General features: G+C 37.3%; 1 protein-coding gene across 2 annotated transcripts in view; it reads right to left on the bottom strand.

The window, feature by feature from the left end:
* EPC2 (enhancer of polycomb homolog 2) overlaps positions 1 to 12,480 on the bottom strand; it is a 105,331-nt gene that overhangs the window by 55,102 nt on the left and 37,749 nt on the right. For both annotated transcript variants that reach the window (XM_059927814.1, XM_059927815.1), the window contains exon 2: positions 9,536 to 9,695. In XM_059927814.1, the coding sequence (XP_059783797.1) occupies positions 9,536 to 9,695 (160 nt within the window). The remainder of the gene's footprint in view (positions 1 to 9,535; positions 9,696 to 12,480) is intronic.

The raw sequence follows: 12,480 nt of genomic DNA, 5'->3' as shown, positions 1-12,480 counted from the left end.
CACAGGTTCAAGCGCTGGTCTGGGAAGATCCCACATGCCGCGGAGCAACTAAGCCCGTGTGCCACAACTACTGAGCCTGCGCTCTAGTGCCCGCATGTTGCAACTACTGAAGCCCGCGCGCCTCGAGCCCGTGCCCCGCAACAAGAGAAGCCACTGCAATGAGAAGACTGCGCACCTCAACGAAGAGTAGCCCTTGCTTGCCGCAACTAGAGAAAGCCTGCGCACAGCAACAAAGACCCAATGCAGACAAACATACATACATACATACGTACATACACAAATAAATAAAATTTAAAAAAAAAATCTACAGTTTTTTTCAACAGTAAGAAAACAAAGATCCCAATTAAAAAATGGGTAAAAGATCCAACAGACACCTCACCAAGGAAGATATACAAACTGCAATTAATGATATGAAAAGGTACTCAACATCCTAGGTTATTAGGGAATTACAAGTTAAAATAATGAGATACCATTACATACCTATTAGAATGGCTAAAATTCTAAATTGACAATACCAAAAGCTGATGAGGATACAGAGCAACATGAGCTCTCATTCACTGCTGGTAGAAATGCAAAATGGAATAGCCACTTTGGAAGTCAGTTTGGCAGTTTTTTACAAAGCTAAACACTGCCTTACTGTACAAACCAACAATTGCACTTCTAGGTATTTACCCAAAAGACATAAAAACTTATGTCCACACAAAATCATGCTACTACTTAGAGTACATTTTTCATAATTGCCCAAAATTGGAAGCAACCAGGGTGTCCTTCAATAGGTAAATGACTAAACAAACTCTGAATTATCCATACAATGGAATATTATTCAATGATTAAAAAAAAACAACAACTATCAAGCCAAAAAAAAATTAGAAGAATCTTAAATGCATACTGATAAGTTAAGGAAGCCAGTCTGAAAAGCCTATGTACTGTATAATTTCACCTACATTACATTTTGGAAAAGGCAAAACTACAGAGAGAGCAAAAAGATCAGTGGTTGCCAGGGATTTGAAGGAATGAATAGGTGAAAATACAGGGAGTTTTTATCGTAATTCAACTATAGGATAATGTAATGGTGGATCTATGACATGGATTTTTAAAAATCCATAAAACTGTACAACACAAACACCAAAGAGTATGGACTTTAGTTAATAAGGTACTGACTACATTAACTGTAACAAATGTACCACACTAATGCAAGATAATAATAGTGGAAATTGTGTGTGTGTGTGTGTGTGTGTGTGTGTAGGAGGTAGTATATGGGAATTCACTGTACTATCTGCTCAATTTTTTGTAAATCTAAAAATGTTTAAAAAAAACCTATTAATCAACTTAAAAATATGTAAAGGACCTGAACATTTGTCCAACGAAGATACATGAATGGCTAACACGTACATGGAAAGATGCTCGGCCTCACTAATTATTAGGGAAATGCAAATCACAATCACAAGATATCACCTCATGCCTGTTAGAATGACTAGCACCAGAAAGACAAGAGATAACAAATGCTGGTAAGTATGTGGAGAAAAGGGAACCCTTGTGCGCTGTCGGTAGGAATGCAAATTGATACAACCACTATGGAAAACAGTATGGAGGTCCCTCAAAAAGTTAAAAATAGAACTACAATATGATTCAGCAACCCCACTTCTGGGAATAAGCCAAAGGAAATGAAAACACTGTGTTGAAGAGATATATGCACCCCCATGTTCACAGCAGCCTTATTTATAATAGCCAAGACATAGAAACAACCTAAGTGCCCATCGACAAACGAAAGTTGTGGTACAATGGAATATTATTCAGCCATTAAAAAGCAGGAAATCCTGCCCATTTACGGGCATTATGGATTGACCTTGAGGGCATTATGCTAAGTGAATTGAGTCAGAGAAAGGTAGCAAATACTGTATGATCTCACTTAGAAGTAGATATAAAAAAAAAATTTCCAACCCCCCACCCCAAACTCATAGAAAGAGAGATCAGATTTGTGATTACCAGAGGTGGGAGGTTGGGGGAGGGAGAACTGGATGAAGGTGGTCAAAAGGTACAAACTTCCAGTTATAAGATAAGTAAATTCTGGGGATGTAATGTACAACATGATGACTACAGTTAACATGGCTCTATGTTACATATGAAAGCTGTTAAGAGAGTAAATCCTAAGAGTTCACATCACAGGGGGAAAAATATTTTTTTAAAAAAAATTTATTTATTTATTTATTTTTGGCTGTGTTGGGTCTTCGTTTCTGTGCAAGGGCTTTCTCTAGTTGCGGCAAGTGGGGGCCACTCTTCATCACGGTGTGCGGGCCTCTCACTATCGCGGCCTCTCTTGTTGCAGAGCACAGGCTCCAGACGCACAGGCTCAGTAGTTGTGGCTCACGGGCCTAGTTGCTCCGTGGCATGTGGGATCTTCCCAGACCAGGGCTCGAACCCGTGTCCCCTGCATTGGCAGGCAGATTCTCAACCACTGCGCCACCAGGGAAGCCCAGAGAAAAATATTTTTATTCTTCTTTCTTTTTCTGTATATGAAGTGATGGATGTTAACTAAATTTATTCTGGTAATCATTTCAAAATACGTGTAAGGCAAATCATCATGCTGTACACCTTAAACTTACACAGTCCTGTATGTCAGTTATATCTCAATAAAACTAGAAGAAAAAAAAAGCATGGATTCTGGAATCTGACTGCCTGGTTTAAATTCTGCCTCCCTTAATTACAAGGTCTTGGGAGCATGCTCCTAAAACTTTTTTTATGGCTCAGCAGTATTTCATTGTGTATATATACCACATCTTCTTTATCCATTCATCTGTTATGGACACTTGGGTTGCTTCCATATCTTGGCAACTGTAAATAATGCTGCTATGAACACTGAGGTGCATGTACCTTTTCGAATTAGTGTTTTTGTTTTTTTCAGATATACACCCAGGATTGGTACTGCTGGGTCATATGGTAGTTCTATTTTTAGCTTTTTAAGAAACCTCCATACTGTTCTCCACAGTGGCTGCACCAATTTACATTCCCACCAACAGTGTATGAGGGTTCCCTTTTCTCCACATCCTCACCAACGTTTGTTATTTGTTTTCTTTTTGATGACAGCCATTCTGACAGGTGTGAGGTGATACCTCATTGTGGTTTTGATTCGCATTTCCATGATGATTAGTGATGTTGATCATCTTTTCATGTGCCTGTTGCCCATCTGCATGTCCTCTTTGGAAAAATGCCTATTCAGTTCTTCTGCCCGCCCCCCCTCCTTTTTTTGGCCACGCCAGTTGGCATGTGGGATCTTAGTTCCCCTGCCAGGGATTGAACCCACGCCCCCTGCGTTGGAGCGCTGAGTCTTAACCACTGGACCACCAGGGAAGTCCCCTTCTACCCATTTATAAATCAGGTTGTTTTCTTGATGTTGAGTTATATGAGCTGTTTATATATTTGGATATTAATCCCTTATTGGTCATATCATTTGCAAATATTTTCTCCCATTCAGTAGGTTGTCTTTTCATCTTGTCAGTAGTTTCCTTTCTTGTGCAAAAGCTTTTAAGTCTAATTAGGTCCCATTTGTTTATTTTTGCTTTTATTTCCTTTACTTTAGGAAACGCATCCAAAAAAATATGGCTGCAATTTATGTCACAGCGTTCTGCCTATTTTTTCCTCTAGGAGTTTTATAGTATCCAGACTTACATTTAATCCATTCTTAGTTTATTTTTGTATATGGTGTTAGAGAATGTTCTAATTTCCTTCTTTTACAAGTAGCTGTCCAGTTTCCCAAACACCACTTATTGAAGAGACTGTCTTTTCTCCATTGTATATTCTTGCCTCTTTTGTTGTAGATTAATTGACCATAAGCAAGTGGGTTTATTTCTGGGCTCTCTATCTTGTTTCATTGATCTACGTGTCTGTTTTTGTGCCAGTACCATACTGTTTTGATTACTGTAGCTTTGTAGTATAGTCAGAAGTCAGGGAGCATGATTCCTCCGGCTCTGTTCTTCTTTCTCAAGATTGTTTTGGCTATTCAGGGTCTTTTCTGTTTCCACACACATTTTAAAAGTATTTGTTCTAGTTCTGTGAAAAATGCCCTTGGTAATTTTTTTAAAATAGTGGACATAAGTAAATGCATATAGGCCCGAGGGGCATGCTCCTTGTACTCAGACTTCTCTTTCACCTCTCTATCCCAGACTGTCAAATGATTATTTTGTTTTCCCAAATACCTGGAATTACTTAATATGTAATTTTCTAAGTTTTAGGGCTCCTCATCCTTTCCTGGATTAGTAGTTACCCAGATACTACTCTACCATTTTAGCACTACTGCCCACACTCACAGGTTTATCCAAGGATAGGAGGCTTAGCACAATCTTGAGAAGAGAGGAAGACCCTTAAAGCCAGCTAATCTGAATGTAGGTTGCCCTCAGGGCCTGACCTTGCTCACTGCCCCTCATATCACTCCTCTAACCACCTCAACCTGGAATCTAGCTTCACCTGGAATGTGTTGTCCACAAATCTGATACAATCCACTCCTATACTTGTGGCATGGCTTTTCTGGTATTTATTTAAATGTGTGATGTCATTTCTGTTCAATTTGATTTCTTAACAGATATCCAGTGACATTTTTACAAGAAATAATGTTCCTAGAATGCATCCTTTCCACCAAAAAGTTTTACTGTATAAACAAAACAATGCTCTTCATTTGGTATCTTCTCCAACTCTTGCCAATCAAAACATATTTGTCCTGCCAAAGCAAAAGGTCAGTTATCATCATTTTTGTTTAATAGGGAGAACAGCAAAAAACATTCCAAGGATAATGAAATTAAAGTTGGATGTTAGATCAGCATCTGTCTCACTCCTGCTGAAAACCTAGTAGAATACATATGTCCACCTTACACTAAATAAGCAGAATTTTTCTTCTTTTCCAATTGTAGACTTGACAATGGCCAGCTTCACTGAACTGAGGAGTCAGTTTCAAGTGTACTGAGGTGTACGGCAGTGTACACACATGGACAGGCACCTTCCCAGGGCTTAAGATGTTGGCTGCAGACACAAACAGCAGAATTCAGTTTCCTTTGAGTGGGTTCCTCTCCCTCCCTGACAGATAACAAGGGGTGCTACCCCACCAATTCTTTCTCCTGAACTCTTTCTTTCAGCCAAGAAACAGGTGAGACATTCTACTGATCTGTGTTTGTAGGAGTAATGCACTGAGAAGGGGAAGTGAACCTTCATTTCAAAACAAGCAAAGGAGTCCTGTTTCAAAGAAGCATTTAATTGAGTTTGAAACTGGACATAAATTAACTACAGAATACTTATGAAACAATATCTTAAGTTCCTTCACTTTCTAAAATTCTGAGATACTGTAAAATATGATATTAAGTAAAAGGGGTAATAGGAGGTCAAAATAAAGAATTTACTGCAATGTAAACAAAGTCATTTCCTTAAAAAAAAAAAGTTTGGATCTTGAATTTAATGAAGTTCTTAAACTCCAAAAGGAATGAAAGAATTTTAACATCTGGGTTGAGGTACCCAAAGTAAATTTGTTATAACAGTAAGTAAAACAGAAGTAGCATTTTCTGTATGTCACACAACTGACCAATGTGTAGAATTAGCTTAAGTGAGGAACAGTTTGAGTATCTAGGGTCATCAACGACTATAGGTCACCAAGATGCTTTCGACCTGGTCAGAACACCACAATGTGTTGTGATTAAATAAGTTCCCCAGAATACCAATATGGGTTACTATGGTGAACTGGTACCGAAAGGGACAGGAAAGAATAGGCAGGTTTATCTCACATCCACACCAAGACTGGAGTCATTCCACTCCTAACTCCTTCTTGGCAGACACTTTTTGTCCTAAAATGACACTGTTGGTGAATAAGTGAGCTCAATTTTTAACCTGATCCACAGAGCAGGTCTCTCAATTTCACTGTACACACCAATTATTTCATTTTTGTATTTAATTCTGTATACAATTTTGAGTCCTACGAGATCGATGTCTCAAAAAAGTCATGATGTGTATGCTTATATCTTCACCATTCATTCACTGATTTATTTATTTGGCAAATATTTAACTGCATACCTAATCATATGCTAGGTACTACAGTAAGCAGTAAAATTAAAAGGGAAAAAAGAAGTCCCTCCTCTCAATGAGCCTTATGACCTAGTGAAGCAACAGAGGGCAAACAATCACAACTGCAGGTGGTCGATGCACACAACACAGGAGGGCTTGAGGTAAACAGTGCCAAGAACTCTGCTTAGAGGGGTCAGGAAAAGGCTCCTAAAGGTAGTCCTGGAGACGAGCCTTGAAGAACAAGTTGTATTTTAAAAAGAGGAGAAGAGAAGTAAAGGGCTATGTAAAGGCCTGGAGGCATGAAAAAATAAGAGATAAGTCAGAGATCTAAAAGGAGCTCATTATTATTGTAGCTGGAAGTGTGAAGGGTTAGAGGAATGGGGGGTGGGGCGCGGTGTTCTGAGACTGTAGTGTAGGACTGTACGGAGAATGAGATGCAGCTTCTGTTCCTGAGGAACTTACAGTCTAGTGGAGGAAACAGACCTCCAACAGTTCATTTCAATTAGGCTGATGTCATGGTGGAAGAACACACAGCAAATTGTGACTGGACAGGCACAAAGGAGGGCCTTAAACACCACACAAATATGTTAAAATTTTATCCCACAGGCAACAGTGAGTCTTTGAAAAATTCTAAATGGGTACCAATCACAACAGTGGCAGTGTGGATGACTGGAAGGTACAAAGACTAGAGCAGAGCAATACAATACAATACTTTGGCAGACCAATACAAAGGTGTCTGCCAAAGCCCAGGCAAGCAATGTGATGGGCCTGAGCTAAGCCGCCCTACTGTGGCAACTGTGTTTTTCTAGCCAGGGAAATGGGAGGCGATTCTTTCAAATCTATCATTAAAAGAAGAAAAAGAAAAATCCAGAGCAATATTTTCTGAAATTCCTTGTATTCAAGGACTTAGAAAGAAGTTATATCAAGCCTTCCTTGAAAAAAGAGTCAACAATAACGAGGTTAAATTTTAGTACAGATAAACTTAAGGTCAATAATAGGCAAGCAGGTAAGCAAATAATGGAATATAAATATGATAGAAAATTATATATACATTGAAAATGACAATAGGAGACTGTATAGAAACCTGAGGAACTTAAAATATATGTAGAAAAGGCAGGAAAAAAATTGTATGTGTAGTACAATTTAGTATAGTATATAAAATATATATGCTGACAGACTAAAAGAGAAAAAATGAAAGTTAAAATAATTTTCTATTATTTTTATTCCATTTATTACAACAATAGAATAAAATGAAATGAAAAAAACAACACAAGATTAATGTTTATTGTATCTAATGGGCCCCACCCAGATGGGTTACATCCGATTTCTGGTTCCAGTTTCCTACAATGGCTTTTACAAATGGTCCTATTGTCCAGCTACATTGTTATTAAAATACAAAAAAAGGGGGGAGGGGATACGTTGGCTTGAAAACTCCTTAAAATTCATATTAAGGACAGCTATCTCGTTCCTGATACAAAGCCAAGGAAAATTCAACACTCTAAAGGGACTCAAAGTCAAAGACATAGTGGAAACAAATCACACAAATAATTTTTGCAAGTGTATTTCTCTTGAATGCTTAGGGGAAAAGTCTCTGGAAAATGGTTCTGACACCTAAGGGCTTTTAAGCCATTTAAAAACAATTGAACCAGTCAACAAACATGCCATTTATTGAGCATCTATAAGCCATGCATTTAACACTAAAGATACAAAGGGAAAATAAAACATAGTCCCTGCCCTCAAGGAGCTCACAGTCTAAAAGGAGAGAAAGAATGGCTACAAACAAATGCAATAAAGTATGCTGAGTCCTCTGATAGAGGTATGTACAAGGTGCTAAGATAAGCAAAGAAGAGAGGTAGAATGAGAAATCAGGGTAAGCTTCAAAAGGGAGTTAGGTCTTAAATGAGCTACAGAAAGGGAAAGAAGACTTGAATAGCATATGCAAGGAAATGTGAAACAACAGGCAAATGTGGATAATTTTAAGTTATTCCCTATGGTGCAAAGAGTGAGACAAAGAGCAACAGGAAATGAGGTTAAAGGGGTAGCAGGTAATAAATCACAAAGGGCCTTGTACTCGAATTAGAGAATTTGGCTATTACTGAATTCTGTCAAATCTATATAAGATGCACCATTACTTTATGTACTGCAAGAAAGAAAAAAAAAAAGCTTTACATTGGGGTCTATCAATAAATTTAATAGAATACTCCTGCATAAAGCTATACTACCAAAGGGCAACAGCCTCAGTGTAAGATAAAGAAATAAACTAGCCATGTAGAAAGGAACAGCATGAAACTATATTTCTCAACTTGCCCTTAGGTGGAAGGAGAGGGGAAAAATCTCTCGCTGAGAACTGAATTCCAAGCAGGTCTACAGCCTACTTGTGTGGTCTAAAAAAACAAATAAATAAAACTAAAGCTACCAGTGTGGTCCAAAAACAAACAAATAAAACAAAACAAAAAAGTAAAGACTTTAAGGTGGTCTCAGGTTGGTCCCCAGATGACTGGCAAAAACAAGTAGAAATTCTCTTTAGACAAACCAGACTTTAATCCAAAAGCAATTTAAGATGTAATCTCATTTCAAATGTGACAAAGGCACATCTTAGAATTGATGAAAAATAGTAGATCTTACAGTCAGCCTTGAATCTGGAGATGTTTCAGAATCACCTGGAGAACTTCTTAAAAATACTTATTACCAGGCTGCATACCAGAGATTCTCATACAGGCAGGCCTGAAGCACAGCCCTAGAATCTCTATGTTAACAAACTATTCAAGGTTATTTTTTTTTTAAACACAGCCAGACAAGATACCAAGACACCAGCATTCTGTCTGCAAAATTAGCTGAAAATTCCTATTGTAGAATAAAGAACAACAGTAGGATTTTAAGCCAGATCATGATTTGATCAGACGGACACTTTAGGAAGACCACTCTGGTGCCAGTGGACCTTGTGGAGAAGATAGGTTAGAAGAGGGTAAGGATAGGAGATGGTGGATAGTAAATAGAACAGTCAGGAGATCGGTGAAACAGTTTTAAGGCAAGAGACGGTGATCATTTAAATAGTAACAATGGGGAGAAAAATAAGAGGATCAAAGGAGGCAGAATTAGAATTCCATAAAAACTACATGAAGGTAGAGGTGTAGGATCTAATTCTAAAAATTTTAGAAGACTTGCCCCTAATCAGCATAATTGCCACTAGGCCTTGAAAAATAAATTTTTATTTGGGTATGGTAATCTACCACCTTTTAGCTATATAATAAAGTGTAAGTGCTACAGAAAATCCTACACTACATAACTATCAAACGTTCCAAATGCAACTCACACTCAAAATGATCTTGAAGTTGAGATGTAAGCATAGAGGGATTTTATTCTTTCATGTTTAACATTTCTATAAATCAGTGCGTATGAACTGAAAAATTAAAATCTCTTTGGGCGAAAAGAAAGGATTTTTCACTGGTTGATAAATTTAAATTACAAACAGAAAACAATGAATTAACAAACTTACGCTGAATATGAATGAACTGCTTTGGCTGTTTAAACTCTCCTTTGTACAAGCGATTGTAATAGTTGACATTGCTCTCTGCCTCAGGAACTGGAATGACCATGCTCTCTTTTTTTTCTCTGAACACTTGCTGTGCTGAAATAGCTCGCTGTAAATGATGTTCCTGGAAAATGTAAAGTAGGCAACATGAGTTGTTTTAATAATGTCAATTCAATGCAAAATTCTATTTACAATTTACTTTGTTTAATAATTGCACAGTGCTTTAAGAATCAATTCTAAACAGTTCCTTTGCCACAGACCTTCAGAAAACATTGCTATCATTCTCCCTTAATACTTGTACTCATACTGATACCACGTTAGATGATTACAATTTTAATAAGTAGGATTTTTTAAAAAAAGATTAAATATTCACAAACTAGAATTTAACATCTCAAGAATTTAACATTACAAGAAAATCGATCCCATTTGCTAAATTAATTGAGGTGTTTATCACCAATAACCAGATTACAGAAGAACATGCAAATAACAGGAAAAGAATTTGTATCACAGATTTTAAGTATCTTCTGCATTTATATATCTCAAACTTCAACAGTACAAAATTCTGAATAACTCAAAGAAAAGATAAAATTATATTCAACAGACTATATTATTATCACGGCAGGAAATATTCTTTAACAAAGGTGAAACAAAAAGTTCTTATAAAATACACCCAGATTCTAGTAACTTTTCATTACCTCCACCACTTAATGGACACTTTCTCCCTTGACCCCCTATGGACCATTCCCAACAAAGCACCTTTACCTTGTGGAAGGTAGTAAATTAGGTCATGTCATTCCCCAAAGGATCCCCTTCATATTTAGATTAAAGGTTAAAATCACTCAACGACTTACAAGGCTTTATACCTCTCTGACCTTATTTCTTACTTTTCTCCTCCCAAACTTTATTCTAGCCACACTCCTCCTCTCCTTTAAGGTTCCTAAATATCCAAATGGATTGTTTCTGAAATTCCTTCAAGTCTCATCTCATCAGAGAGGCCTTCTGTTATTTCCTTACCTAAAAGAGTACTGGCATGTACCCAGAGAAAACCATAACTCAAAAAGACACATGCACCCCAATGTTCACTGCAGCACTATTTACAATAGCCAGGTCATGGAAGCAAACTAAATGCCCATCAACAGATAAATGGATAAAGAAGATGTGGTACATATATACAACGGAATATTACTCAGCCATAAAAAGGGACAAAATTGGGTCATTTGTAGAGACGTGGATGGACCTAGGGACTGTCAAACAGAGTGAAGTTAGTCAGAGAGAGAAAAACAAATATCATATATTAATGCATATATGTGGAATCTAGAAAAACGGTACAGATGAACCTGTCTGCAAGGCAGAAATAGAGGCACAGGTGCAGAGAACAAATGTATGGACACCAAGCGGGGAGGGGGAGGTGGGATGAACTGGGAGATTGTGACTGACATATATACACTAACTAATATGTATAAAATAGATAACTAATGAGAACCTGCTATATAGCACAGGGAATGCTACTTCACTTCGTTGTGCAGTAGAAACTAACACAACATTGTAAAACAACTATACCCCAATTAAAAAAAGAAAGAAAGAGTACTGGCTATGCTGCAATGCATAAATTAAGATTTACTTATCAGTAGCCATCCTTTCAACACATTTCAGAGTACCTGGAAGACACCAGATACTACTCCTGTCCCTGAGAATTATGAGTGAATGAGAGACAGACTTTGCCATTAAGGAACTTAGGTAGTGGTACCTGAGTATGCGATCTGAGCTTGACAAGCATATCTCTTTTCAATTAGTCAAACCACTCGTTTTGGGAGGATAGATAAAGATGTCCAAAGGAAGTAAAATGTAAACTAAGAGTTTTAGGATCAACAGGGATTTTTAGCAAGGCAAAAGAGGAAAAGAAGAAAACAACTCAGGCAGAGAAAACAGAATATCCAAAATGGACAAAAGCCCAGAGACATTCAATAAAAGGCAAATATTGAACAAAGGGACATGAGGGTGGGTGCTGGCTTAGATCTGTTTCTTCACCTTCAGTGCAAGGAAGAAATACATTTTTCTTCATAGGGTAGAATCCCAAGTTGGAGCACTAAGTACATTTCCCCATATAAAAACTACTATCGTCTAAGAAGCTGTGATGGGATCAAACACGCAAACAAACAGCATCAAGAAACTAGGAAGCCAGGCCTTGACTGAGATTGGCAATTTCTAGCATTATTTAAGCCTATACTTTCCTATTTCCTTCATGATATTTCACCTCTCCCAGTTAAAGAAAGTGATGCAATATGCAATGCCACCCTGCATTTATGTAATGTTTTATAGCTCTCGAAGTACATCCACAATCACATGTCTACTAGCTCCTTACAATCTTGGGACACAGGCGTAGATATTATCCCATTTTGTAAATGAGACTCAAGAAACAAGTGACTTTCTCTTAGCAAATAGGAATGATATATAAGAGAGCCAAATTTCAGGACTCCGATTCCAGTGTTCCTTGACTATTCCATCCTTATTAGAAAAGTCTGGAAGATAAAAAACCATGTTCTTGTAATGCTAATAATCTACAGACACAGGTGAAAAAAGGAAACTGAGCACATTTTTTATTTGAAGAGATTCTTCTGATATATATTTGACTTTGCCCTAAATACAAAACATTTTTAGGTATTATCCAATTTTTGAAATATATCTTTAATAGATTAAGATTTAACATTAATTTTACAAATGAAAAAACTTAAAAACAGATCATGGATGACTTCCTTCTTAATGCGGACTACAGATGACAGATGCAGCCAGAAATTAAGGAGCCAGATCATGACACCTCCCCCATTTTAATCTACAGACCAAATTTAGCTCAAAGAATAAATTCTCAGCTATCATTACCTTCCCCAGATTATCAGTCTCTCAATCCAAAA

Source organism: Balaenoptera ricei, chromosome 7 (assembly GCF_028023285.1).
Source record: "Balaenoptera ricei isolate mBalRic1 chromosome 7, mBalRic1.hap2, whole genome shotgun sequence".
In the NCBI taxonomy this organism is placed as follows: domain Eukaryota; kingdom Metazoa; phylum Chordata; class Mammalia; order Artiodactyla; family Balaenopteridae; genus Balaenoptera; species Balaenoptera ricei.
The sequence above is the reverse complement of the archived record's forward strand: the minus strand, read 5'-3'. Positions and strand labels throughout refer to the sequence as shown.